The following is a 27,514-nucleotide window of genomic DNA, read 5'->3' on the forward strand; positions in this document are numbered from 1 at the left end:
TACAGACATTAGAAGCTTCACATAATCTGATTATGAACAGAACATATAAAATGCAATCCCAAAGAAGAGTGTACACTAATAAGTGAACCTTTTTAATTTCACAACAAATACACTGCATTTTACAGTGACTACAGAAGTTTAAGAATAATTAGTTATACTATAAATCTTTTAAATTTATTATATAAATTTTCAGTAAATGCAATTTATATGATGGATTTAAAAAGAACATCATATACTTTTTAATGGGGAAAGGGGATAAAATTATTTAGCTCCTTTTTAATTTGATTTTGCCTTGATCACACCAAATTTCACATTGAGGTTGGCAGTATTATGGATGGGAAGACACAGGGTGCGGCTTCCCTGGACCTTTCTTTCTCCCTGGACAGAGCCCCCTGCCTAGAGCTTGGAGAGCACTTAGAAGGGCTGGGATTCCTTTCCCTAGTTCTCCTTCCCACGGCAAGGAAAGAACAACGTTTATGTCTCTGCGTGCATTTCGTCTGCAAACCCCTGAAGGGGAAGACGACTGTCAAAGTCTGGAAATCAGCAAACGAATTTTGGATCACTATATACTTGTTAACAGGGTTGATATTTTAGGGTGACAGAAAAAAAGACAAAATGGATAGCTGGCAATGGCACCCTTTTAAATATCCATAGCACCAAAACAAAGCCCAAATAACTCTGCCCTCTGGATTCATGCTAATAAAAGTCCTTTCATACTACTTTGCTGTTCCCATAACCCCAACCCCCAAAGAAGAATATTACTACTGAGTTAGAAGTTGTGCTGACAGAAGATCCAGAAAGGAAAAGTGACTTTTCTATGATCACAAGCCAGCAAGGACGAGAACACAGACTCGTTAACTACTCCAAAAATTTACCATTTATGACTTTACGATATTGCTCATTTCGCGATAGCATGTTATTTAATATAAAAACTACTAGTGTACTACACTAAGTATGTAGTCTATCAGGGGTTGGCAAACTATGGCTGCTGGCCACATGTAGCTTACCGCCTGTTCTTGTAAATACAGTTTTATTGCGCACAGCCAGCTCATTTGTTTACATATTGTCTATGGCCGCTTTGGTGCTATAACCACGGAGTTAGGCAGTCACAACAGAGACTCTATGGCCCACAAAGTCGGAAATATCTACTACCTGGCCCTTTACAGAAAGTGTGCCAACTTCTACACTCTACTATCATGTTTAAACCTAATAACCACTCCATGAGAGATCTGCCAGCAAACCTATCTTACAGGAGGAAATTAAGAAACTTACATATGATTAGAAAGCATCAAAGCCAGAATTTGGCAACAGGTTTTTATGTACTTCGGAGTCCCTTTATTATCCCAATAAGATACACTGACTTTTCACTACTACGTTACAATTGTTCTTTCCTTGGTGTGCCGAATATAGACAGTAATACTTCCGGAGGGTAAAGCTGTGTCTTCCGCCAGATATCTCCCAGGGACTCCAGAACAGACATAAGGAATCCATATTGCTTAAGGAATTCATAAATAAATGACCCTTAAAAGTTCTATTTAATTTATGTCCTCCTAGACACATTCCCTACTCATTATAAATAAATTTTTCCAATACTGTAAAATTTTGCATAAGCACAAAATTAATGCTTTTATTTCCTGTGAACTGAAATTCAAGAGAGGAAAAACAGGTATGTAATGCAGCAATATTGTTTTTCAAAAGTAAATGTTTCAATAAACTTATGTCAAATAACTTCTCTAACGATTTATTTCCAGAGTATCTTTCTGAGATCAGCTGGATGAGCTGCCCTCCCATTGCTGCCAGACAGTGACACCTGCTGGAAGAGTCAGATTCATGAGGACGGCACCAGGGACGCCCTTCAAGACGCTCCACAGGAGGGAGGTCAGCAACCCTGCCCGCCCCGGGATCAACACTGTTTTGTTGCTGTAGTTTTTGTTTTTCTCATATGTTTAGAAGTCTTATTCTGAAATCCAGACAAACAGTAGCTGCATGGGGAAAAGGTTTTTTAAAGCATGCAACTACTGCAGAAATAGTTTTTTTGTCTTTGTTTTTTTCAAAGACAAAAAGATCATTAAGAATATAATGGGCTAGAGCTTACTGTTTGTTAACTTTAGGAAGTAAACCAAAAGACTGTCACATCTAGTCGTTCATTAAGGATATCAACACTTCTTTGGTTTAAATATGAACCCTAAGACCTATTATGGTTTTATATTATGCGTGGCAATTTTTACTAAAAGGAGTAATAGTGTTTTCTATAAAAATCCTAAGGGCAAAAACATATTCTAAGGTTTATTTAGGAAGAATTTCATTTAGAAAAATTCACTTAAATTATTTTTAAGGGTAAATGTGACAGGTTTTAAATCCTGTGCTCTAACACCATCTTACACACAGTATCCTAAATACTTAAACTCCAACAAGAATTATGTTTCTAGTCACACTTTGCCATAGTAAACGGTTCCCCCAGTTCGGCAGTTGAGGGCACATATTAACATTCCTAGCATTGAAGTCCAGCATTCTGTTGACAAAAACATTCTTTGGATCAAGGCATGAACAGCAAATAGCCGGCAGCATGATTTTTGACACAAAAGGTGAAAATGAGAAGGTACTCACGAACACCCCAGAACACACAGACAAATTCCTGAGACTACGTAACTGTGCACGGCAGGAACACAGGGCTGTGTGCAGCTGGGCAGGAGAGATTAGACTTTTCATGAGCACATACTATAATTACAGCTGGAGTTGCTAGTTTTAAACTACATGGAAACTTCTTTTAGCCAAATGTCCAAATAGTAACAGCTGGCTTAGAAAAATGTATAATTCCTTCTGCTTAATTCAAAATAAACATCTCCCAACATCTCCAAATTTACTCCATTTGAAAATCAGAAGAAGAATTCATCTGCCAAAGATAAAATGGGTAGCCATACAGCCAGCCTGCTGTTGCTAAGGGCAGTGAAGAACTAAAAAGACCTTGGGGTCTCTGGGTCCTTAGCCCTGCATCACCCCTTCTTCACACTGACCTTTAATAAACAGTCTCTCTCAAACAGGGGACATGCACCTTACGCAGGTGAATGACATCCTGGATACCATGTGGTTAGCAAAGTAGAAAACAGGTTTAGGATCCTCAAAAAAAATAAAGATTGAAGATAACGCCAGGAAAAGAAACACTGAAGTTAAAGCAGAAATAAATCTGGAGCAAACTTTTGGTGAAAACACGAAACAAGCAGACATAAGGGAATAAGGAAATATAAACAGAGTATAGAAAGACTCGGACTTTTCCCAGGACTCCATAACTGACCAAAACAAAACCAAATGGTGATGATGTTTAAAAAATAAATATTATGATGGGATCCCAGAGTAACACTGTCTGACCTTCAGTGAGCATTTAATAAAATTTTGTTGAATGAATGAAAGCTGGAGATGCTATTTCTCGGTAATGAGTATGTGTGTGCTACAGAAAAGATCAATTAAATGACCAAACTCCTAAATTTGTCCTATAAACCTAAAAACACTATCCTTAGGTTTCTGGGTTGCTATTCTGCAAAGTGTGGCACAGGGGTCTCCAAACAACACCCTTGTGGTTTTTTCTTTTCTTTAAAAAGATTTACCCCATTTCCCAGATGTCTGAATTAATCAAGACTTAAATATATGTAGCAAGTTCTTGCATATCCTGTTAGCATTGATCATTCACACATATGTGACTTTCAAAGAAGTGTGCTGAATCTAATAGGCTATGTTTCTTTTCATTTATTTATTTTTATTTATTTATGTATTTTTTTTAGGAAGATTAGCCCTGAGCTAACTGCTGCCAATCCTCCTCTTTTTGCTGAGGAAGACTGGCCCTGAGCTAACATCTATGCCCATCTTCGTCTACTTTATATGTGGGATGCCTACCGCAGCATGGCTTGCCATGCAGTGCCATGTCCACACCAGGGATCAGAACCGGAAAACCCCGGGCCGCCAAAGCAGAACGTGTGCACTTAAACACTGTGCCACCAGGCCGGCCCCTGACAGTCTTTCTTAAGGACTCCTCTACTGACATAACTACTACACTGTTGACATGAAATAGGAAGTGTGATTACCAAAACCACTTAGGAATTTTATTCAATATCTAGAGAAGACAATGTCACAAATTTTCATAGTGATCAAGACCTGACTTTTTAAAGTACTAGTTTCCTAAAAGATATGCGGCTCCTAAATTTGGCTACTTATTTTTCTTTATTCACTGTATAATTTAGGCATCTGTAATCTATTAACATTATTAAATGACAAATTTCAACTGCGTTAAGAAAAATCTAGGTGACAAAGGATATTTAGCTGGTAGTTTACTCGGTTATTTCAGACTTCCACTTTTCATATAGCTAGACCAGATGTCTTTCACCAACAGCAGCAGTGAAGGCGTAATGAAAGGCATCTGAAAAGCACTGTAATCACTACCTTTAGGAATAAAGGTAGGAAAGCTAACTGTGATAACTGCGGTGGCACCTTACTGCTGGCCAAACCTCCGTGTTGTCCTGAATTTTTATTATCGACATGCAGCAAATGGAATCCCAGTGTGGTGTCTAGCAGTGTACTGTGCAACGGGTTTAATATCAGATTTATGTTAGACCAAGAATATGAAAAATAACATCAAGATCCCAGGATGCTACAAAAGCATTTGATAAAAACTGTTCACCATAAAAGGGAAAAGACAGCAAGTTATATGTAAAAAGACCCTACATTTACACAATTTTATCACTTATTTTCATTTATTATACAGTGTAAGGCAGTAATCTTGAGATGGGTAGAGAATCCTATGTGGGAGCTAAAATCTCAGATGGAACCACTGCCGTGAGCCTGATGCCTAAGAGGGGGAGACTGCCCGGTGTAACCAGGAGGCAGGGAGAGACTCCAACCCACGAGGAGGAAGCAGGGAGAATGGAGCGTATAAGATCATTTGACACTGACCAGCCTTGGGACACCTGAGCTTCACTCCACCAGCAGATGTACACTTCAAAACTTAAAACTGTAATACTTGAAAATATTGATTCTCCTTCCTACTTTTCTAAAAGTCAGCCACTTCATCTACTACTAATACATGCCTAATAATTTGTATTTTTCCTGGGGAAATGAAATTGACAGTAAAATAAAACACTTCACAACGTACGCTGCTACTCCTTATAACATCCTGTGGAGTTGATATGGGTAGGGTTTTAACACATAGACAGAAACAATAAAGTAGGAACAAACCAAGTTCTTATCTTTGATGACAGTCTATTCTATGGGGAAAATTCTAGACCACAGTGATGCTGAGTCAGAGTAGAAATTAATTCCAGGGGAAATAATGCTCCCCAATTTAATAAATGCAGAGCTAGATTTCTGAATTAGTCATTACACATTTTTACACATACATACAAAATTGAATGTTGCAAGGGAAAAATTTTCCCAGACTTTCCACCCAAACTTGGAAACTCCATCTGGTGGAGAAGGAGGGATGGTGAGGCACTGAAGGACTTTGTTTATAAAAACAGCTCTGCACGAAAGATTTCTGCTGGGGTATTATTTATTATTGTTGTTGCTGACTCGGACTATCCACTTAATGAAATCTTGCTTCTTTTAGTTATTATTGTCTAAATTCCCACTACAAAATAAAACAGCAACAGCAGGGAAAAAACAAACAACAGCTCAGCAAGGAAAACTCCAGGGTCACAGATTAAAAGTCCTATTGTATTTTGTTTCCTTGTTTCAAGAACATTTGAGGCAATAATCCAGGTTAAAAGACAGACGCATATGGGCCTAAAGAGGTAATGGCTTTAAACGACTTTAGATGATAAAAGAAAAAAAATCAGACTTTCTTAATCAAAGGAACAGTATATATATTATGGAGTGTTTAGAATAAAAATATTAGAAAAACCACGTCTAAGAAATAATGGTTTTCAAGTGTCAAAACATGCAGAAATCAGTACAAAGTGCCACAGCAGAGACTCCGCATTCAAGCATGAGTGAGTATAGGTTAAACCTAGAATGACTGCTCCCCATGCTAAAACTCCCTTGCATAGTATTACTTGTCCCCCAGCCCGTTCCCAGGTGTGCGCCCCGTCCAACTTTCCCATCACATCCCACTCACATCATTCCTTTCTCCCAACCTCTGCGCTTTTGTCCAACAACTCCCTCAGCCCAGAATGCATGCTCCCTTTTAGCCCACCCCCTCAACAAAACTTGTTCAAATAAATCAATGTGTGGATAAACAAATCCCTTCCCTTTCCTCGGGGATCCCCTTGGTCATCCCACTGCTCCTTCCCTGATTCCGGCCCTGGGAAGTGAACTCTGCCCAGCCTGAGGTGACTCCGACATCACAGCCCTGGGCAGGGAGCTCCTGAGGGCAGGGAGTGTGCATATACTGAACAGTTGTTGAAGGGCTAAAGAAATAAAGAATGAATCAAAAGGAGAAGACCCTCTTCTTCTCTGCAACTACTGAAAAACAGAACAGATCTTTATCAATCTGAAGACATCATTACTGAGCATGAAAAAATGGAAGAGTCAGGTGATTTAACGTCTAGTTGTCTGATGCAATGACCAAGACATAACAAATTAAAAATAAATGCTGTCATCACTTTAACAATAGCTGTGTCAACTGTGGTCATATTATGTAAACACTATTTATAGGTAAAGGCATTAAATATTGTACTAGAGCTACTATTTGATTTTAGTGAAGAAATGTAATAGAAAACTAATACATCAAATTCTAAAAGTAATAATATTGAATTATTTCCTGAAGGATGATAGGTCATTTTTTTCTAGTCATTCATTCAATCAACAACTATTTACTACCTACCACTTGCTAGGGACAATCCTAAGGAGCTGGAGATAGAGAAGTAAACACAATAAAATCCTGTCTTTATGTTTTATTTTCCAGTTGAAAGAAACAGAAAATTAACAAATACACACACACACACCCACACACATCTAGTGGCAAGAAGTGCTATAAGGAAAAATAAAGCAGGATAAGGGGTGTAAGTAATGCTGGCAATAAGAGAGTGAGGTGCTCTTTAATAGGAAGGTTCTGGAAGGTCTCACTGAGAAGGTGCCATTTGAGTGGAGAGCTGAAGGGAGATGACGGGAGAAGTTGTGCAGTGTCTGGTGAAGGGCTTTCCAAAGAGAAGCAAGGAGTGCAGAGGCCCCGAGACAGGGGTCTGCTGGGTGTGTTCAACAAAGAGCAAGGAGACTGGAGACTTGTGTGGTTGTAGCTGGTGAGCAAGAGAGGAAGGGGTGGGAGCCGAGTTTCAGAGAGGTGGTGAGGAAGGGTGAGTGGGCCGGAGTGCTCGCAGGGTATGGTAGACCAGTGCTCTGAATGAGACAGGAAACCGCTAGAGGGGTTTTAAGCAAAATAATGATCTAATTTTTAAAAAAAACACTTTTGGCTGTGTGTTGCAAACAGTCTGCAAAAGGGGAAGAGGTTGAACTGCAGAGACGAGTCAGCAGCTGCTACTACAAGCAATTTAGCAGAGATAGTGGTAGCTGTGACCAGCATGGGTGGCAGAGGTGGTTAAAAGTGGTTGAACTCTGAACACATTTCAAAGGAAGAGCCAGAAGATTTTGCTGGTGGATTGGAAGCAAAATGAGGGCATCCAGGATGACTTCAAGATCTTTGGTCTAGGAGCTGGAAGGATGAGAGAAGATTATAGGGGAAGCATGCTTCTTAGAATCAGTTTGGGGCACGTCAAACTTGAGATGCCCATTCAACATTCAAGTGGAGAGGGTGAGGAGGCAGATGGATCTGCAAGTTTGGAGTGAATATGGGAGCCATCCCCATAGAGATGGTGTTTAAAGTCAAGAGACTGGATGAGATTACCAGGAGTATAGACAGACAAGAAGAGATTAGAGACCACAGTGCTGGGGAACTACACTTGGAAGCTGGGGAGATGAGGAGGAGCCAGCAAAGGAGACTGAAAAGGAACATTCTAGGCTAGCGTTAGACAGAAAAGAGTACTCCTTGCACACACGCAGGGCCCTACTGCAGGCTTCCAGGCTTCCCCTCAACACAGACATGTGAAGAACTGTTAGGCAAGATCCCATCTCTTACTATCATCAATTCAATGGAGTAAAACTTCTTTTTAAAGAATAATAAGACTAGGGGCCAGCCCCGTGGCCGAGTGGTTGAGTTCGTGTGCTCTGCTTCAGCGGCCCAGGGTTTTACCGGTTTGAATCCTGGGTACGGACATGGCACCACTCGTCGAGCCATGCTGGGGCGGCATCCCACAAGTTACAACTAGAAGGACCCACAACTAAAAATATACAACTGTGTGTCCGGGGGGGGTGAGGGGGGGCTTTGGGAGAAAAAGGAAAAATTAAATCTTAAAAAAAAAAAAGAAAAAGAAGACTCAAACTGAAGATTATAATCAAGAAAAGGCAAATAAAGACAGTAGACTATTATCCATCAAATTTGCCAAAAATTTAAACTCTCAAAATATTAGGTATAGTTAAGGATGTGCAGAAATGGAAAGTCTCTTCCAGAGAACAATTTAAAATTATAAAGCAAAATTAATTTTCTAGGTATCTATACAAGGTGTGATTGCTTACGCAAATTTAAAATACAAACAACAAAACCTCATTCTATTCATGGATATAAACATGTATATTAAATGAATGGGAAGGAAAACCCCAGAACATAGCTATTGTTTGCCTCTGGGAGGGAGAGTGGCTGGTGATGGCGGGTAAGAGAATGGTGGTTGTTTCAAAAATATACTGAGGGGGCCAGCCTAGTGGCACAGCAGTTCAGTTCGCCTGTTCCACTTCTCGGTGGCCTGGAGTTCACCGGTTCGGATCCCGGGTGCGGACATGTCACCGCTTGGCAAAAGCCATGCTGTGGTAGGCGCCCCACATATAAAGTAGAGGAAAATGGGCACGGATGTTAGCTCAGGGCCAGACTTCCTCGGCAAAAAGAAGAGGATTGGCAGTAGTTAGCTCAGGGCTAATCTTCCTCAAAAAAAAAAAAAACCACAAAACAAACAAACAAACAAAAAAATATACTGAACTTATGAAAAAGACTGGAAGCAAATGTGAGAAAATTTTTATAATCATCAACTCTGGTGTGAAGCATGTGTGCATGTAGTAAGACTATTTGTATCTTTTTTATTAAAAAACCCTCAAAGTATTTTTAAAAGCACAAAAGAGAATAATAAAAGGAAAACAAGACCGTCTGCTTAAAACAACAAATGTTTACTACATTTTTAGCCGTATTCCAAGCCTATAATAGAGCAAAGGTAGAAGAATATATTTTGTTGGCATATTAATAAACAATTATTAGATCTCTAGCATGACACAGCACTTGGTAAAATCCACCGGTATGCTATAATTTACTATTCGTTCAAAACCGTGAAAACACTCTGAGTACACTACCCATAAATACAGTAATTTAAAAAAATTAAACTGAGAGAAAAACAGGTAAAACTACCTAGTTTTATCAGAACACTTAATTTGAACAGGGAATTAAGCCATCAAGTATGAGTTATAATCAAAGACTTGCTTCAAGTGCTTCTGGAACAAGGTGAGAAATACAAAAATGAATGGAGATACAAAAGTCCATCAGTCAGCCAGCCGATCCAAACAATGCGTGTAACTAATGGACACCACACTTGACTCTCCTACGCAAACTGAGGATGCACAAGTACTACTTTCCCTTAACAACGTAGAGGACTCTACAGACATTTTAGTTAATTTCTATACGACTCATCTCTTGAAGAAGTAAAACATATGAGAATATATATAACAATAATAATAACACCTTTCACATTTACACATTTTCAGACATTGGTATTTCATATTGTAACCTCTACTTTGTGCCTTTTCTAGCCTGCAGGTAATAAATATACTTGCTGAAACTTACTCAATTTTCCCAGCTTTTTACTTTGAATTGCTCAACACAAGAGCAATAAAGCAAATAAATAATAAAGAGGGATTTTTTTTCACTTAAATAGTTACGGTAGTTAATTTATTGCATGACTACTAAGAGTAGAAAATAAATCAAACAAACTGTTTAGATGAGAAGTGAATTACAGATAAACTAATTTTATTTTATTAAATGTTTGTCTTTAAACAAAGACACCAATACAGAATTCAATTCCTAGCAATTAACAAATCAGTTTTTATACATGGAATCTAAAAAAAACCTCAAAAAACAAACAAAAACAAATTCATAGAAAAAGAGACCAGATTTGTGGTTACCACAGGTGACAGTGAAGGGAGGGGGAACTGGAGAGAAGTGGTCAAAGGACACAAACTTCCAATTATCAGATAAATAAGTCCTAGGGTGGACTGTACAGCAGGATAGCCCCAGCTAACACTGCTGGATGAGACACAGGAAAGTGGCTAAGAGAGTGAATCCCAAGAGTTCTCATCACAAGGAAAAAAAATTTTTTTTTTTGCTTCCTCTCTCTTCCTTTTTTTGCTGAGGAAGATTCGCCCTGAGCTAACATCTGTTGCCAATCTTCCTCCATCTTGCATGTGAGCTGCTGCCAAAGCATGGCCAATGACAGACAAGTGGTGTAGATCCACGCCTGGGAACTGAACCCAGGCCACTGAAGCCAAGTGCACCAAACTTAACCACTAGGCCACCAGGTCTGGCCCAGCTTTCTCTTTTTATTGAATCTATATGAGATGATGGATGCTAACTACACTTATTGTAGTCAACTTTCACAATATATGTAAGTCAAACCATTATGCTGTACACCTTAAACTTACATGGTGATGTATCTCAATTATATCTCAATAAAACTGGGGAAAAAAATCAGTTTTTAACACATATGTTCCTATAACAAAAAAGTTACAGATATGTTAACATGATATTTATTGTTAAATCCTGATACCATCATCCTCAATACGTATCAAAGCATCAAACAGTCTATAAAACATTAAAAAACTCCTTATTGGCCTAAATTTGTTATGATTAGCTTTTTCTTCTACTAAGAATTCATCAGTTTATCCCCAAAAAAGGATTAAAGGCAGTCCTTTCTTTGTGCCTAAGATACTGAATTGTATCATCTGTACCACTTAACATGTGAGTCACTTCTCTAGCACATTTAGAAATAAATTCAGGCTGATTAATTTAGTGTGTTACTGGCTGTCAGGTGGAATTAACTGCATTTGATTCTTTACCTATATTTTCAATGATATCCTCACCATTTTCTCTTTTGAAATTGTCTCTGTATCGAACTAATGTATATTAGGTAAAACACAGCAAGCAGGTAAATGTTTAATTTAGGGCATTTTTCAAAAAAACTTTTTTTTTAAGCTCTCTCTTTTGTTGATAAATTCTTGGGTTTAAAAAAAGATCTTACAGAAAGATAATTCTATTCTCTGATTAGTCAGAACAGATAAACAGATTTTCCCTCAAAACTGGTTAGGGATAAATACTTATAAGTGTTGAATTAACATTGCTAAGAAAACAACTGGTTAACTTTTGCAAAATAAGAAACATTTTGGAGAAGCAGACAAATCTTTTATTCCACAAATATTTCCCGAGCAGCTGCTATGTGCCAGGCACTGCGCTGAGGGTGAGGCAAGTATTATGCAGCCATGGATTCTGCTCATAACATGCTTAAGAATGTCAGTGGCAAGATAAGGTAAACATGTAAATAATCACAAAGTAAGGCAAAGGGATTCAACACTATCAGAAAGAAAAACTATAAAATACTGGCGGAGTTCAGAGAAGGGAAAAATTGCTTCCTGCAAGTGGTGTGGGAAGAGAAAATCAGAGAAGGCTTCCTTGATGGCTGCGGATTTGAGCCAGATCTTGAAGGAAAGTAAGATTGAGACAGTGTCGACAGGGAGTCACATCTGTGCAGGACTGAGGGCGGGGGTTTTCGGGGAGGGCTGTATACGTAGAGAGCCGGATCGATGTCATGTAAGCAGGAAATTCAAGCATTAGAGTAAGTGAAAGAAAGAAATGAGGAATAAGGGTGAAGAAGTAGGCAGGCACCAGATTACAGAGGATTCTGAGGACGTAAGATCAAGCGGCTCGTACTTTATCTGACAGGTAACTGGAAACCAATGGAAGACTCGGAGCAGAGGAGTATATGATCAGACACACGCTTCAGGAAGACTAATTTAACATCAGCGGGGACAGCAGGATAGGAAGGAAGACAAATTAGTGGGGAAAACTGATTAGGAGTCTACTGCATAGTATAAACAAGAGGTAACGAAAACGGGAACCAGGCAGTATCAATGGGAATGGAAAGAAGAGTATGGACGCAAAAAAAATAGAACATTGTAAACAGCATTTATGAAAAATATGGAATAAAGCCTTACCTGATTCTTCTGTATCTTGTTCATCTATTAAACCTACTGAGACGCCTAAATCCACACATTTCTTGCTATGTGTCTTGGACTTCATGTGTTTTGTCAGATTTCCTTAAGGGAAAAGAATGTTTACTAAGCTTACATAGTATTATTTTGCTATTGCATTTGTCAACACTGGAAAATTCCATTCCTATTTCAAGTGAAAGTACAGATTGTGGTTATACAATTCTAACGTCTAAAATTTGGACAAAAATATTGGTTATCTATATGTTGTAATAACCTTGGTATTTTTAGTAATAACTTCTCCTTTTCAAATCTGCCTCCTCTACTTTAACTCAACTTTCGCCTTATGCTTTCTATTCTCTAGTCCTTATTTATTTCTTAGAACACTTTAGACATACTTAAAGTCCCTTTCAGACTACATTAGGATCTATAGTTTCTGGGGTCAGAATTCTCCACCAGTCGTGTCTGCTGGTTCTCCCTTATAGCACTTTGTTGCTTTGCATGCTTTATAGTTTTTATTGCAAGTTGACTTTCAGTAAGTTTGTTTTCCGTGGAGTCTGAAGTTGCCTGGGTTGTAGGAACATCTCTATGGGTCAGTTTTCCAATTGCTTCTGCCTGGGACCTTAATGGTTTCATTGGTTTCAGACCACTGATTCTAGACCAGTTTTTTATTTTTTTGGCATGGCACAAGTATAGAGTTCTACTTTTTAGCAGATAGCTTTTTCCCCACATGGCCCAAAGTCACTGGACAGGAGAGCCAGCTTATTTCAGAGGCCTCGGACTCTACCATAGAATTGGATTAAAAGGCCTGTGGGCATATATTTGGCTTTAATATCCTTATGGACTTTTTTTTTTTAATAACCATTCACCATGCTAGCTTAGAGTTTCTTTTTTATTTCTGGTACCTGGGAATTTGCCTCTTTAACTTTTGAGCTTGACTTCTACAAAAAACTATATTTGGCTGTTGTTATATTATAAACAGTATTTCTGTGTGTTTGGAACATGAGAAGGGATTTCCTGCATTAATTCTACTTCACCACATTGACTAGAAGTCTCCTAAGAGTATCTCTAAAGGTGTGTTTCTCTCTGGCAGCTGGTGTATCGACCTTTGTAAGAATTACTGGGTTCAATGAGAACCACTGGGTGCGCTTGCCCCAAGTGATCATGAATGCAGAGGGAGAGCTCAGATTCATCTGAGGACACCAAGCAGCTGGAGAGGATAATGCCACACGCACAAAAAATAGTCAACAAGGAAAAATGATCTCTTTAGAGAAAACAAACTGAATACTGAGTTTGGCAGGCAGGGGCAAACTAGTATTTGAGAATAAGCCTGTAGAAGAGCTAAAAATATCTGAATTATGGGTCCAAATTTTGGGCTTGCAGTAGCTGAAGGGCCTGCAAAATTGCTATATTTACAGAGCTTCAATTCCACTAAACAGTGCACTAGGTCCATGGAACTGGTCACACTTGTTCAAGCCGATTCTTGCACTAGATCATATGCACAGCATCCCAGAGTGCTCAAGGAGTTTAAGTGTAAGAGGTGCCTGGACCAGATAATGTCTAAGATCCATCACCCCGAGACCTCTGAGATTCTGGAGATAATGCCTGGCTTAAATGGCTTGGTCATGTCTGACATTTACTTCAAGTACACTTAAAAAATAAAATAAGAAGCAAATATGGCAAATGTTAACAACTGTTAGAAGATGATGGGCATATTGGTGTGCATTATACATATCTCTACTTTTCTGTATGCTTCAAAATTTTCCCATTAAAAAGTTATAAAAAATGATTTCACCATCTTAACATGGCTGAAACTTTTGACTTTCAGTACAATAACAATATTACAAACCAAATCACAAGGTCCACTAATCTCTTTCAAAATGCTTTTGTTTCCTAAATAGACAATCAGAGTAGGTTATTTGCCTTCTAAGAATTTAATGTATAATCGTAACTAGGCAAATTTGGGAATATAAGTTTTTAATGAGCATATTTTCTCATTAATTGAGCTATTACTTATTATTAATCAAATTCTGAAATAATTTAAACAATCTGCATTTAAAATATGCAAAACATGCCTATTTAAAATGCAAATACCCCCTGGCAATGCTATAAACTTCGTGTATTAATTTACTAGATAAATTTTTCAACAGATTTAACAAACATTAATCTAAATTCCCTGGAAAGCATGAGAGACTTTGTTTCTGGGTTCCCATAGCTACATATAGAGTCCAGCTTTCCAAGATATAAATGGGACTAATCCTGCAGAGATGCAAGCTTACTGTATATTTTCTGCTGACTGAACTTTAAAGCTGAATAGTGAAAATAAATCAATTAAAATTGTTTTGAAAATGTACTCATAAAATAAACTAAGAGGACACGTGACGAAGTACCGTTTTATAAGCATTACCATCAGAAGCATCAATTTCTGGCACCACAGATCACTCCTTTTGCACACCCGTATTTATCGAGCATGCCATGACATCACTCTTTCTGTTAACAACCAGACACATCCGACGAGAAGTAGAGCTGAACTGCTAGGACAGTAAGTAAATCAGAGCAGGGCAAAATCTACAGCCTAATCTAGATAGGTCTGCTACTACTTAGCTACCTGTAAAAGGAATCATGGAATCTGGGTACGTATATTCACAAAAAGCTGACCATAAAAAAAGGGAACCATCACACTGAGAACAGGGAAATACTGAATTTCTAATACTTTTTCCACCACTCTCTTTAGCTAAGGTAGCTTCCTTCAAATAAGTATTTATCACATAATTCCAATGAATTATCTGACAAAATAAAAAAATTAATGTAAACTCGACATGCAGCGTATTAGAGAAATGAAAGACAGGAAAACTGCTAACACAGAGCTCACTTTTCTGGGACTGCTGTGCTCTGTCCACCGCTTAACAAACATTTACCTACAATTTTACATGATGTTGTTTTGAGTTATTTCACTAAGATTAATACTTGGTGATTTATAATATTTTTCTTTGCCAAGAAATCTCTCTAGTTTCAGTTGGTTTTCCTTCCTTTATTGCCTTTTATTTTATCAGTATAATTTTTAAATATCCTGATTCTTTTTCCTCCTTTTACTGAGAAATTCCCATTTCATATTATACCTTGATCTTTCATTTGGTACCATCATTCTGTACTTGGTCATCTTACATTAGTAATATTGGCCTATTAAATATGCTCCTGGTCTCATATTGGAAATTAATAGATGTTCATTAATCATAGGATCGAGACCAGTGGAAAAGCAATCCAAGGGTTAAAAGATCAAAGTGCTTTATCCTATCAAAGGCTTCACGCAAGACCCGGAAAATCCTCCTGAGATCCACCCTCCACTTCCAGGAGGTTCCAGCTCTCAACACAGGACTTGAGAGCAGCGCCCCTCCTCCCTCCTCCGGGTTTCTTTAAACGTTTTAGGAATACTCAAGCCATCTGAAAAACAGTTTCTTGCTTCTTCCTTTTGTTCTACCACTCTTGTTCCAGGTACTATTAGCATTTAAGGAGAACTAATGTGAAGCTATTTAGTTGCTACATATTGTAACTCTCTTTAAAATGACAATAAGTAGCCAAAAAACGTAATAAATTTTGTTCAAGAACTGATCACTATTTAAAACAAAAACTGTTAAGACAACCAACATAATCAGAAAAAGCAAATGTTAACTCGAAGGGATAAAAATAAAGTATTTTCTGTAAAAAATTATCCATTAAATATTGTTTAGATATTGTTCTTTCAGACAGAATTTTATGGTTACATTGCTTTGTTTTAGAGGGATTCTGATTTTTTAAAGGGTGGTATATGAAATTAAATCTCAAATAACAAATTTTTATGGAATAATTCATGAACAAGGAGCCCAATGGAAAAAGCAAACATTTTATAGTAGTGTATCTGTTACATGTAACTGAGAATTTGTGGAGGGTAAGATTACCTTAACTATAATAAAGGCTTACAGTTTAAATGAAAACATATAAAGAATAAAGAGAGTACTAAATATAATTTCAATGACTAGTCCTGAGTTCTTCATAAACATTAAAATACACATTAAATAGTACAAAAGTTAGAAAATTTTTGAAGCTGAAATTCAACAGAATTTGGGTAACAAAAAAAGCATCATGGAAAAGCAAAAGAAATGACTATGCATGCCTAAAAGTAGATAATAAGAGATGAATGTTATTATTATGTTTACTGTAGTTATTATTTTAAATTTTTCTTCAAACTCTCAGCATTGAAGTGAATTTACTTGTGATTATGAAAATTTCTTTTTCTTCCTCAGCCCCAAAGTAAACATTTTTGAAAATCTATTTGTCACCATGTTATGCAACTGTGATTTGGAAAGTAAAATAAAAAAGGGCAGTTGCTCCTTTTAAAATGTTATATTTATTATACAAATTCTAAAAGTGTATAATTAAAAACTTTTTCCCAAGAGGTCTAGAAACATATAAAGAAATAAGACCGCAATGTTGACAAGATGTAATTTATATGAGTCTATTTAAGCTACTGCATCCTTGGTCAAAGAATCTGCAAAGCTGGGTCTTAGCGCTACTAACTCAACGCATATGGAAAAGGACCACGAAGCAACGTCATCTCATACCTTTAGTCTTAAAGGAGAAGTTACAGTAAGTGCAGTGGTAGGGGCGGACATCGGTATGGGTTCGTATGTGTTTCTTTAACATACTGGGTTTCTTACAACGTATTCCACATTCTTCACAAATGTACTTTCCTCTTCCCCTGCCTCGGACATATACATACTCTTCATTTGATTTATATCTGATTTAAAGAAAGAAAAGCGAATAGGGAGATTGGAGACTATGTCTTTGAGAAAATATTGATGATTAAGTCAACCTAAAAAATAAAACCAGGCACAATTTTTATAGTCCATCAATATAAATTTTATGCACACTTATGAGCAACAGAATATTCCAGTTTTCACAGCAACACTTAATATTTAATAGCTAATTCTAATCAAACAACCTTCTTCAATACTAGGTTTAACTTTCCAATATTTCTTCTTTTTAGGTCACTGGTTTAAAAGTTTCCTTTACTGTTAAATTGAATCACAACTGTATTAAAATATTTCTGAGCTTCACTATCACTACAATTGGCTTCTACAATTTGTTTTTCTTATAACCAAATACACAAAGACATCAAATAGGCAATGAATTCATCTCTCCCAGAGCACATTTCCCAAGTCTCTCCTTACTGTAAATCAACACGAAACCCAGGGTTCACCTGAAAACTTGGTTCTTAGCTGTCTTGTAGGACCTACAGCGTTTCCTAAAGAGTTATCATTTTCTTGATCAAAATAGAATTATTTAACATAATACTAACATATATCTTGCCACGAAGATTCTGTTAATAAGCTGAGAAACCTAGTAACATTTATATAAAATTGGCACTAGTCTTCATTCACATAAAACCAAATGTACATTTAAAAAGTAAGTTTAAATGTACATTTAAGAAGTAAAATTTGTACTTGCCCTCCATCAAATATTTTAATTCTTCTTGGTTCACTTTTGATTAAGGAATTTTCTTTATCTTGCTCACTGTTAATTTCAGAGGCATCTTTATTGCTGAATTCAACTACTGTGGACTTTTGATTACCTAATGCTCTCTGAAAGGGAAAAAAAAAAAGAGAAACTAATTTAATAAAACTGAAAACATAAACATGCTAATGTTTCACTTGGAAATTAAAACACGGCAGAGCACAGTACATATAGTTAACTTAATGAAATGCAATTGACGAAGTCACAAGTTTAAAGGTCATTTGCTTCATCTCCTCCCTTATCTTTAATACATCTGTCTATACCAAAGCAAAGTGACAAATCTTATGCTATTTTAAAATACCACCACAGTCCACGACACCCCCAAATAAAGGCTTTACAAGCGCCCACCCTGGTGTCCCACGAGTTTAACAGGAACTTCTTTTAATAGACTAAATATTCTTTCTTATATCTAACCAGCCACTGAAACTAGAGTTTATTTCTTAAAGAGTTCATTCTCTGGCAATGGAAAAGAGCTAGTTACCCTTTGATGTGGTAACGTCTCACACTCCTGAGAAACAAGGCTAAGCCCCTTCAACTCCCAGGCACTGTCGTTAGAGCAGACGCCCACTCCTCAGTGTTTTACTCCCCTTCCTCCCAGTGTTTTAAACCAGAATGAGAGTTCCTCTCCATCTCTTCTCACAAGTCCTGAATACTGGTAACTATGAGATAGGTCAGCTCAAAAGTTAGGTTTTGGCCCGGTAATCATTAAATCTCCAGAAAAAAGTACTGAACATAAAAATGATAAACAATGTATGCTTTTCTTCTAGAAACATCATAGTGACACCACTTTACGATACAGGATTTTACACAACCACAACATGCACAAACAGTTTCCTCACTCCCTCAGCCCCTTTCACTCTCACACATCCTGTGAGGCAGGCAGCGCAGGGGCCTATGTGCACCCCAGAGAGGAAGGACACTCTCAGGGTTAAGTCACATGTCCAAGGTCAAGTGTTAACAGCAAAGGATCAAACTCCAGTCCTCCGGCCAAATGCAACACAAGGCACAACTTTCCTGATGAAGGGCCTCTTTGTTACAAACCTCCTTTAAAAATTACATCATCAAGTAGACAGCTATTGTACTGCAATGACTTACTAACAGTGAGTGAGGAGGGGGGGGTGTGCATCATGGATGGAGGGCCTATGTGGTCTCAGACAGAAGACCCTGGAAAGCCCCTGTCCTTACAAAGCCAGGAGCAAACAGAAGCTGCTGGCCTGTTTCCCAAAAAGGTGGTGTGAAGAGGTAATGACACTGACCCCAAGAGGAGAAAATGCAACCGTCTCCTCTTTTCCTGGTAAACACATCAGGGTTCCCCACAATTTGGAATATATACACACACCGTTCTCTGACTTTATCCCTGTAATGGTAATCCTATTTCTTACCTTCTGTTCAGTACCAAACTCCCACTTATCTTTTGCTTACTTTCTTACTATCAAATCTGGCTTCTATTCACCAAAGTTACCAGTGAGCTAAAAGCCAAAATCCTTATCATTTCCTTAGTCTTTCTATGCTTGACCACTCTACGGCATTATACGTTGTTGACCCATCGTCTCTCTTAGAAATCCTTTTACTTTAGAATTTATCTGTTCTTTTCCATTGTGGGTGGTGAGTTAGTCAACCCAGTACCCAACCGTTTGTAGCCACTTGCCCATATGACTGAAGTCTCCAGTGATATGAGAACCGCTCAGTGCAGATATGACATCAGTCTCCATCTTCACTTGACCTCTGCTTGAACGACTCTCCTGCAAACATCTCCTTCCTGGATCTGCGTGATGCCACTTTCTCCTGGTTCTCCTCCTTCCTCTCTCACCAACTGTTTCAGTTTCCTATGTCGACTTTCTTCCTCCATTCACCCTTTAAATAGTAGTGATCCTCGGGATCCACTCCAGGCCATCATCTCTTTTTTTACACTCTCCCTGTGCAATCTCATTAATTACACCTATGCACTGAAGAATCTCTACATCTTCCACCTGGAGCTCTCTCCTAGCTCCAAATCTAGAAACACCTTTCCAGGGTAATTTTGCCAGGGCCTGTAGTACAGAAGGAGAGTAGGCACTCTCATAGGCACTTAAGGAATATTTATGGAGCTCTGTTTAAATTCTCATCATCAGGTCTCATCTTCTAAGATTCTGATTTAGCAGATCTAGAATAGTCTGGTATTTAAAAATGAAATTCCACAAATGGTTTGCACGCACCTCCTTCACAGAGAAAGCATCATGGCTCTCCACCACCATAAGCATTCTTCGTTTTTTACCTACATTTCCAACTTCAAAGTATGTCAGTGTTTCAAACTTACACCACCTTCTAATGACAGACTCCCTGGAGTTCTTGACATGAACCAGGTTCTTTCTCACTTCCATGTCATCTGACAGACTATTCAAATCTCTCATTCTTGCTTTCCTGAGAAATCTCTCTTTGTTTTAAAGGCTCAGCTAAATATCATCACTGTTGGAATATCTTCCCTATATCCACACCTCCTCAACCTGCAGGTAGTGTTAGGGACTTCCTTCTTTTAGAAGTCGTACATACTTCTTTTATAATACTGATACTGTGGTGTTTTCTTATTGATAAGTATGTTTACGTATCTGTATTATGTGCTTGTGAACCTGGAGAGGTCAAGGACTGACTCTGTAATTCTGAATTTCCCGAGTCCAACATGATGATCCCCTTACCTATTTATTTATTCTTAGTCACCTAAATGATTTTTCCCATTTAATAAAGCCAACAACTCTAATGAGACTGATTCCACAAATAACGACAAGTTATAGTTTTATCACCTTACTCTATAAATCTTGACCAAATCAACTTAATTATCAGGCGTATGAGTTAGTTATTTCGTGAATCGTCTCTCTAGCACTAAGATGACCTCTCAGAGCTACCCTGGAAGAGAGGTGGGATCAGCACGGAGAGGGGACAGGGGTCAGGTATGAGGCATAAAACAAGTGTGAATGGCTGTCTGCTGATATTTCAAAAGCAAATGTAACAATCTTTGATTATTTACACCTCTGCTCCCCTGCATTAGCAGAGACAAAGCATAAACATCATCTCCTCTCTCTAAACAACAACAAAAACTCAATACAAGAGAAAGACGAAAATAAAACCATGAGTATCTATACCATTAAGTAAGGACTTAAATATTCAGCTGAGAAAAAAAAAGGACTCCTGGCAAGTTATTTCCAAAATGTTTCAAGACAGAACCACTGAAAGGACTCCAGGTGATCCTTATCAGTCTAACTCCTGGGTAAACTTACCATCCTTTCCTTCAAATAACTACACCCTTAGAAAGCACCATGTGTCATTCAGAATTCAAATACAACTTCCAATTAAAATATTTAAAGGTGAGACATGTTAAAACTAGTTTGCACAAACTATTTTTGAAGAAAAATGATATTTCAAGTACCTTGCTTAAGTTGCTTTTCCACTTGCTTGAATAGACCAATAAATCTGATTTGGAATGCGTAGTTATTGCTTGACAATATAGTGATTTTCCAGTCTTCTGTTTTGAATTAAGGAGAGAAAGAGCAACTTTTGTAGGCAAACCGAGTGGATTTGGATTACTACCGCTCACGGTCCAATCAGTGTAGGCCGAAGTTTTCTGGTCATTCTGTAGCAAATGCAATGCCTTCTGTCTCAACAGATAACACCACGTAAAGTTGGTTGTGGTTTTCAGGCTGGGGAAGGACGGCTGCTGCGTGTCTCCAGCATCAAACACCGCAAGAGTGGTAGCTGTAGGCTGACTTTGTTCTTGAATGTTCACTTTGTCACTTTGATTTTTAACCCCTGGAGACTTCCTTTCTTGGTTGTTGTCTATACATTCCAAAGGAGAAATGTGAGTATTTTCTGAAGGGACAGGTGAATTTGTAACTGTAAGAGTTAGCGATGCGGATGACTTGATGTTTTCAAATTCTTGCAATTCTTTTATAGGTTCTATAACCACAGGCTTACAGGGTCCTGATGATAAATTATCAGCTGGTAAAACATCTGTCAAATTAACAGCCTCGCTACTAATTTCAGGGTGAGAAAAAATATCCTGTTCCAATATCACACCTTCAAGAGGCTCTGTAGTACACACTTGCCTCACCAAAACAGGTTTCTTCTGTTTATGACCTTCATTAGCTCTTGGACTCAAGGGTTCCAACGGTCTGATGTCTGTTGCACAAACAGCTCCATTTTCATCTTTAGCTCGCTTTTGGTGCTTTTCCATGGCAATGTCTAAACTATTTGCTGGGGAAAGCATCCTTTTACTTGAAGCTGAAGATTCCTGTTGGGGGGAAAGTCTACCGATAGACATTTTCTGAGTTATGGGCAAGGATTCTGACAGAGAACAACTTTGGCCCATCTCTGAAAAAACACTTTTGGAAACAAGTTCCTCCCCTGGGTTTGGCAAAGCACTCTGGTGATCTTTTTGTGATTTTGGCATGGAGTTTTGCTCTTCGCTGATTGGCACCATACTACGATTAGCCTGGCAAGTTGGCTGACTGGATAGATCTTGGGTCACCAGGATTTGTGGCAGAGGTGTGACTGTGGCAAAACAGTACGCTGGGACATTACCCTGCAGATGCACAGGCAGCGGAAATGATGTCGGCACCTTCTGCCCCTGACCACTGAGCGGCCCGAGCTTCAGTGGCGGTGGAGGACACGAATTAGACACGGCATCTACTAATTTGGTTGGTAAGGCTAATGAAGCTGCACAACAGTTGGCCCCAACTGGATCTGAAAGAACTTGCTTTGGCAAAGAATGTACAGGACTGGAAGAGCAAGACTGGCTTGAGGTGAAAACCTGACACTGAAGTTGGTACTTGGGAGCAAAGCAATCCTCACTTTTAGAAGATACACAGGAACTGGGACTTGCATCTGGTTTGACACTCTGTGTAGACACTTGCAGAGAAATCTGTGTGTTTTGGTGGCTAAGGGGTGCATGGATTTGATTTAACAAATTGATACCAAAAAGCTGTTGAACAGGAAAGATGTTAGTAGAGTTGGAATTTGAAGTTTCTGTTCGCAGATCTTTAACGTGAGTCTGGGAGTGCAATGTATTTGTAGGAAACTCAGCTAACGGTGTATTAGGGAGCTGAGGCCCCTGGAATGGCACTGCATTCACACTGGGAAGAGCAACAGTTTGGAAAGATGATGGGTTCACAGGAGACAGATGACTATCTGGAGCTAGGTTTAAAGATATCTGCCGTATCAGTGGGCCTCTCCTTCTTTCTAAGAGAGGCACGTGCCCGGGGACCCCCATACCGGAAGGGGATGTTGGAGGCTGCAATTCAATGAGCGGTGTTGTCTGAGGTGGAGTTATGCTTCCACAGTCGAACGATTTACTTCTGAAATCAGAGACCTCCATTGATGTCTGCATGCAGTTAATCTGTTCTGATGCAGCACGCCTCATTTCCCGGTGAGTTCCAGGAACATTAAGTGTGTTGGAGCCAGCTGGAATCATGAGAAACTCTGCTTTATTTAGAAAATCGATTTTGGGGGAAGCCTCAGTTTTAGAAATGTCCTCTACGTCTAACGAAGCTGAGAAACTCGAAGTCTGAGACAAACTACTCTCCCGACTTAGACTCCTGGAGAGAGTGGAATCAAAACTGGACTCAGTGGAGGAATGCTCTATCTCAGCAAGACGGAGCCTCTTCTTTTTGGGCGGTAGTTTCTCTGTCGGCAATTTTGACAAGGTTTCACTCCGCTGAGGCCAACTGAACTTCTCTGATTTCTCCTGATCGTGGCCTTGGGCTTCAAGGTCCCGATCTGGCTCCTCAGTGACCAGAATTTCTGGGACTTGGATGTTGGGCTGCCGAACAAGTCTTGAGGGCTGTCCCAACAGATGTCGTTCACTTGAAATCTTTCTTGAAGCTTCCTGAAGTTCTCCTCTAAGAGCATCTGATAGCGCAGGCTGGGGAGGATGAGACGTGCCCCGAGAAGGGTGACCTTCCTCCTGGGAAATTCCTATTACTGTCAGAGACCCAGCCTTCACGGTTCTACTCAGCTCCTGGAAAGAAACTGGGGAACCTCTTTCAAAAGACTCAAGCTTGTCAAATGAACTGGGTCTGCTCAGCGAGTTTGTATGCTGGATGACTGAGATGCCAGTCCCATGTCTCTTCAGCTCTCCCTTGTCCTGGGCAGCTGAACTTATCTGTTGCTCCACGATAGTGGACAGCTTTGGATCCACGCTCTGGTCGGAGCCTCTGGCAACAAGCTGAATTTGGGAGTTTTGCAACTGAATATTTCTATGCTGCTGGTCACCTGTTATGGCAACATTATGTTTTGACAAACTGGAGGCAGAGCCCAGAGTATTCTGGAAGTGAAGGCCTTCGGAGCTTTTGGGAGAAGCTCCACTATCATTTTGCTGAAGTTCATCATCATCTCCAACACTTTTCATCTTCCTCCTTTTTCTTATCTGGGGCATCTGGTCCCAGACCCCTGTGGAACCAGCAACTCTGTAGTGCAGAATCTGAGGTTGGGTACTGCTAGGCATGGGGCTGTGTTCAGGTTCTCTTATAGTCACCTTTGTTTTTGGTCCGTGTAACTCTGAACAGTAAAATTTCTTATGGTTTTCAAAATTTTCCAGTTTTCTGTACCTGTTTCTACAGGTTTCACACTCAAACATTGTCCCTCGCCCTTGATGAGACTTCTTTTTTTCTAAATGTGAGCCTGGTGCCAAGGGCTTGTTCCTTGCTGACACAGGTTCACTAGTGGCACCGCATCCCTGATAGCTCTCATCCAAGGACTGTCCAATCCCGAGGACATGGTTCTCATTTGCTGACGAGTCTTCCACTGCTGCTTGTCTGACAAGGGTACGCGGATGTCCACTTTGGGGCACAGAAGTGTTAGGTCCTGATACAAAGACATCATCATAGAAAGTGCCCATTTTGTCATCAAATGACTGACTTCCTCTCAGAGGATGCGGGGGAGGTATTATGTTTGCAGGTACAGCTGAATAACCTGTGGTGGGCATAGAATTACTTCTTGTAATGGGCAAACAGTCAAGGGAAGGTACAGACAGAAGAAACACTTGCTTTGATTTCTCAGTAGGGGTGAAAGGGGACTTTGGTATATCAGAGCTGGAACTTGTTCTCCGTCCCATAGGTTTTAAGTCAAACTGGAAAGAATCCTTAAATATGTACGATTTGGGGGAATCGATACTTCCTCGTCGTGAGAGAGAGGTTCTCCGTGGCTTTACACTATCCAGTTGCTTATCATCTACCAAGGCTTCATTGTCGGAGATGAGCTTTGATATCCGTTCTTCAAGTGTTTTTGTTGCCAGAGGCGGGCGCATCTGACCCGGTAAGAGCAATGCTTTTTCACCTGCTGGCAGAGTGGAAGGCGCTGGTGTATTGATACGAGGTGCAGGGGGCCCATTATTCTTACTTGAGTCTTGTTCCGTGGTGGGTAACGTTCTAGCAAAAGGAGTTGGTGGACTCACTGTTTGATCAGCACTTTCAGAACGTGAGAAATACCCAGAGTCTGTACTTCCTAAACTTCGAGGACTCAGCAGTTTTCCTTGTTGCTCTTGGGTGTAATCAGTGGCCTGCTGCCTTTGTAGTTGGGCATGTACTGTTCCCACGTGAGATTCCTGTTTTCCTTCTGGCTGACTCATGTCCCCTTTCTGACGGGACTTCTCATCAGTCTCTAGAAAGGACGTCCAAGCTGAAAGTGACAGTACGCTGGTTGCCTGAAGGTCCTTCTGTTTCTGTGCACTAGAAAGTTCAGGCTTGGAATCCGTAACCTTTGGACTGTCAACCCTCAAAGGGGACACATTGATGGGATGGACCACAACTTTTGGTAACTCTGTCACAGCTTGTGATTCTGAAGATTTGGCCTGTAATGACAAGTCACCTACCACATGATCTGGATTGCCTGGAATGGAACTTGATTTTGGTAAAACTTCAGAATTTGATAGCATTTTCATTATCTGCACAGGCTGCAGGTCCACGGAGCCAGGCTCATTGTGTCTTTCATCAGCAGCACCCTCCTCATCGCTCTCCCCACTGTCTTCTACATCTGAATGGATACTAAGTGCCTTGGGGGACTCGTGTGACAAAAATAAACCACCAGCATCTGGTTGCAAGACAAGACCCAGTTTGATAGTATGTGCGTGGGATTTTTTGTGCTTGTACAGATTGCTTTTAGTCTTAAACGAAAATCCACAGGTCACACAGGGATAGGGTCGCTCTCCGGTGTGGGAGCGGATGTGCTTTAAAAGCACACTAGGCTTTGCACAAGCTCTATTGCAATACTCGCAAATATACTTTCCTTGTTTTTTTGGCTTCTGATCTTTCAGAAGAAGATTGCACATTTGTTCTACGCTATGATTAACAACAGAGGCGACAGGAGTTGAATTATAAACCGGGGTGGGGGGTGACTGTGTAGAATGGGCTGGACTTATTGACATGGGTGAAGCAGAATCCATTTGCTGGTTTTGAGGAGTAACCTGAGTTCTACCGGAAGGTGAAGTTGATGACGTCACGGCTGTATTATAAACCTGTCCAAGTCTGGCGTTCTCTTGATCGTGCGGGTTCGTCAGGGATCTTGGGAAACCTGAAGACGCTGGAAGCTGTTGATTTTGTTGGTTAGATTTAGAAACAAAGTGTTCGTGTTGATTATATGAATGAGAAATTGACTGAACGGCTGCTTGCTCATTCTTCTGAGCAGCAGACACATGCGCTGTATATGAGGTACAAGACGACTTTGATTCAGCAACAAATTCTTGCGAAGTCTGGTTTGGGGCATCCATTGAGCTGTTTTTCAATTGAGAAGGGGATCGTACAGTTTTATTTGGTCTCAGTTTTTCTATCTTAACTGCACAAGGTGAGCCCTTTTGTGACAAGGTGCTCAGTTCTGGCTCCATTGCTTTCAGTAAGACATCAAACGCGGTGTTCGTGTACGAGGGGGAAGCAGGACTACAGTTAGAGGAGATACATTCACTATGGTCAGTCCTGGCTGTACCTGACAGAGAACTCGAGTCACATTTTCCATCTGGCAAATTTAACTTGGCGGGGTCAGAGCCTTCCGACCTCCACCTGCGCGCTTCAGACGGGTGCTGCAGAGCCAAGGGCTTCTTTGGGGAGACACATTCTTCGGATTTAGAGGCCTCGGCAGTTATCCCGGGTGTCTCTCCATTTTGTCTGGTAACCTGCTTCCCATTTTTCACAGGACTATGGTTCTGTTTCTTGTGAGACTCTGAAGCACTCTGAAGGACAGCGAAAGAGGGCTCTTGTGTGTTGTGTTTGTGTTTTGCTTGAAGAGGATTTCTCAGTGGGGATTTTGGTATTTTTTTCAGGTGATTCTCAGCTACAATCTTTTTTCGTTTCACACCTTTAAGCGATTCTGAAGTTCCTTTAATACCAGCCTCTAAGATTTCTGTTAAAAAAACAAAAATAAAAAAATTGGTAAAATGGTACATATACCAAAATGGGTACATACACTATTATGAGGGTGTTAGGAGGATTGAAGAAGGTCATTTAAGGAAAGCCTACTTTGGATAAAGCTGCATTCTAACATCCTGGCAATCTTAAGAATGTTGCCAATCAAAATCTATTGGAACCATCACGCAAAGACCTTAGAGTACATTTCAAGAACGCTGTGTTCCTCTCCTGACCCCCTCTCCCCCCAAGATCCTGGAACCAGATCTTTCAAAACTAAATTCTCCTCCTCCCCTCACCCTCACAGCTGAGGACTCTGTCTACACAACAGT

General features: G+C 39.7%; 1 protein-coding gene across 6 annotated transcripts in view; it reads right to left on the minus strand.

The window, feature by feature from the left end:
• HIVEP1 (HIVEP zinc finger 1) overlaps positions 1-27,514 on the minus strand; it is a 137,862-nt gene that overhangs the window by 13,837 nt on the left and 96,511 nt on the right. For 5 of the 6 annotated variants that reach the window (XM_070515620.1, XM_070515622.1, XM_070515621.1 and 2 more), the window contains 4 exons: positions 21,224-27,180; positions 17,758-17,891; positions 16,872-17,047; positions 12,280-12,381 (listed from right to left, as the gene is read on the minus strand). In XM_070515620.1, the coding sequence (XP_070371721.1) occupies positions 12,280-12,381; positions 16,872-17,047; positions 17,758-17,891; positions 21,224-27,180 (6,369 nt within the window). The remainder of the gene's footprint in view (positions 1-12,279; positions 12,382-16,871; positions 17,048-17,757; positions 17,892-21,223; positions 27,181-27,514) is intronic. The other variant, XM_070515623.1, reaches the window with a different exon arrangement.

The sequence above is a fragment of the Equus asinus genome, chromosome 8 (assembly GCF_041296235.1).
Source record: "Equus asinus isolate D_3611 breed Donkey chromosome 8, EquAss-T2T_v2, whole genome shotgun sequence".
Lineage (NCBI taxonomy): Eukaryota > Metazoa > Chordata > Mammalia > Perissodactyla > Equidae > Equus > Equus asinus.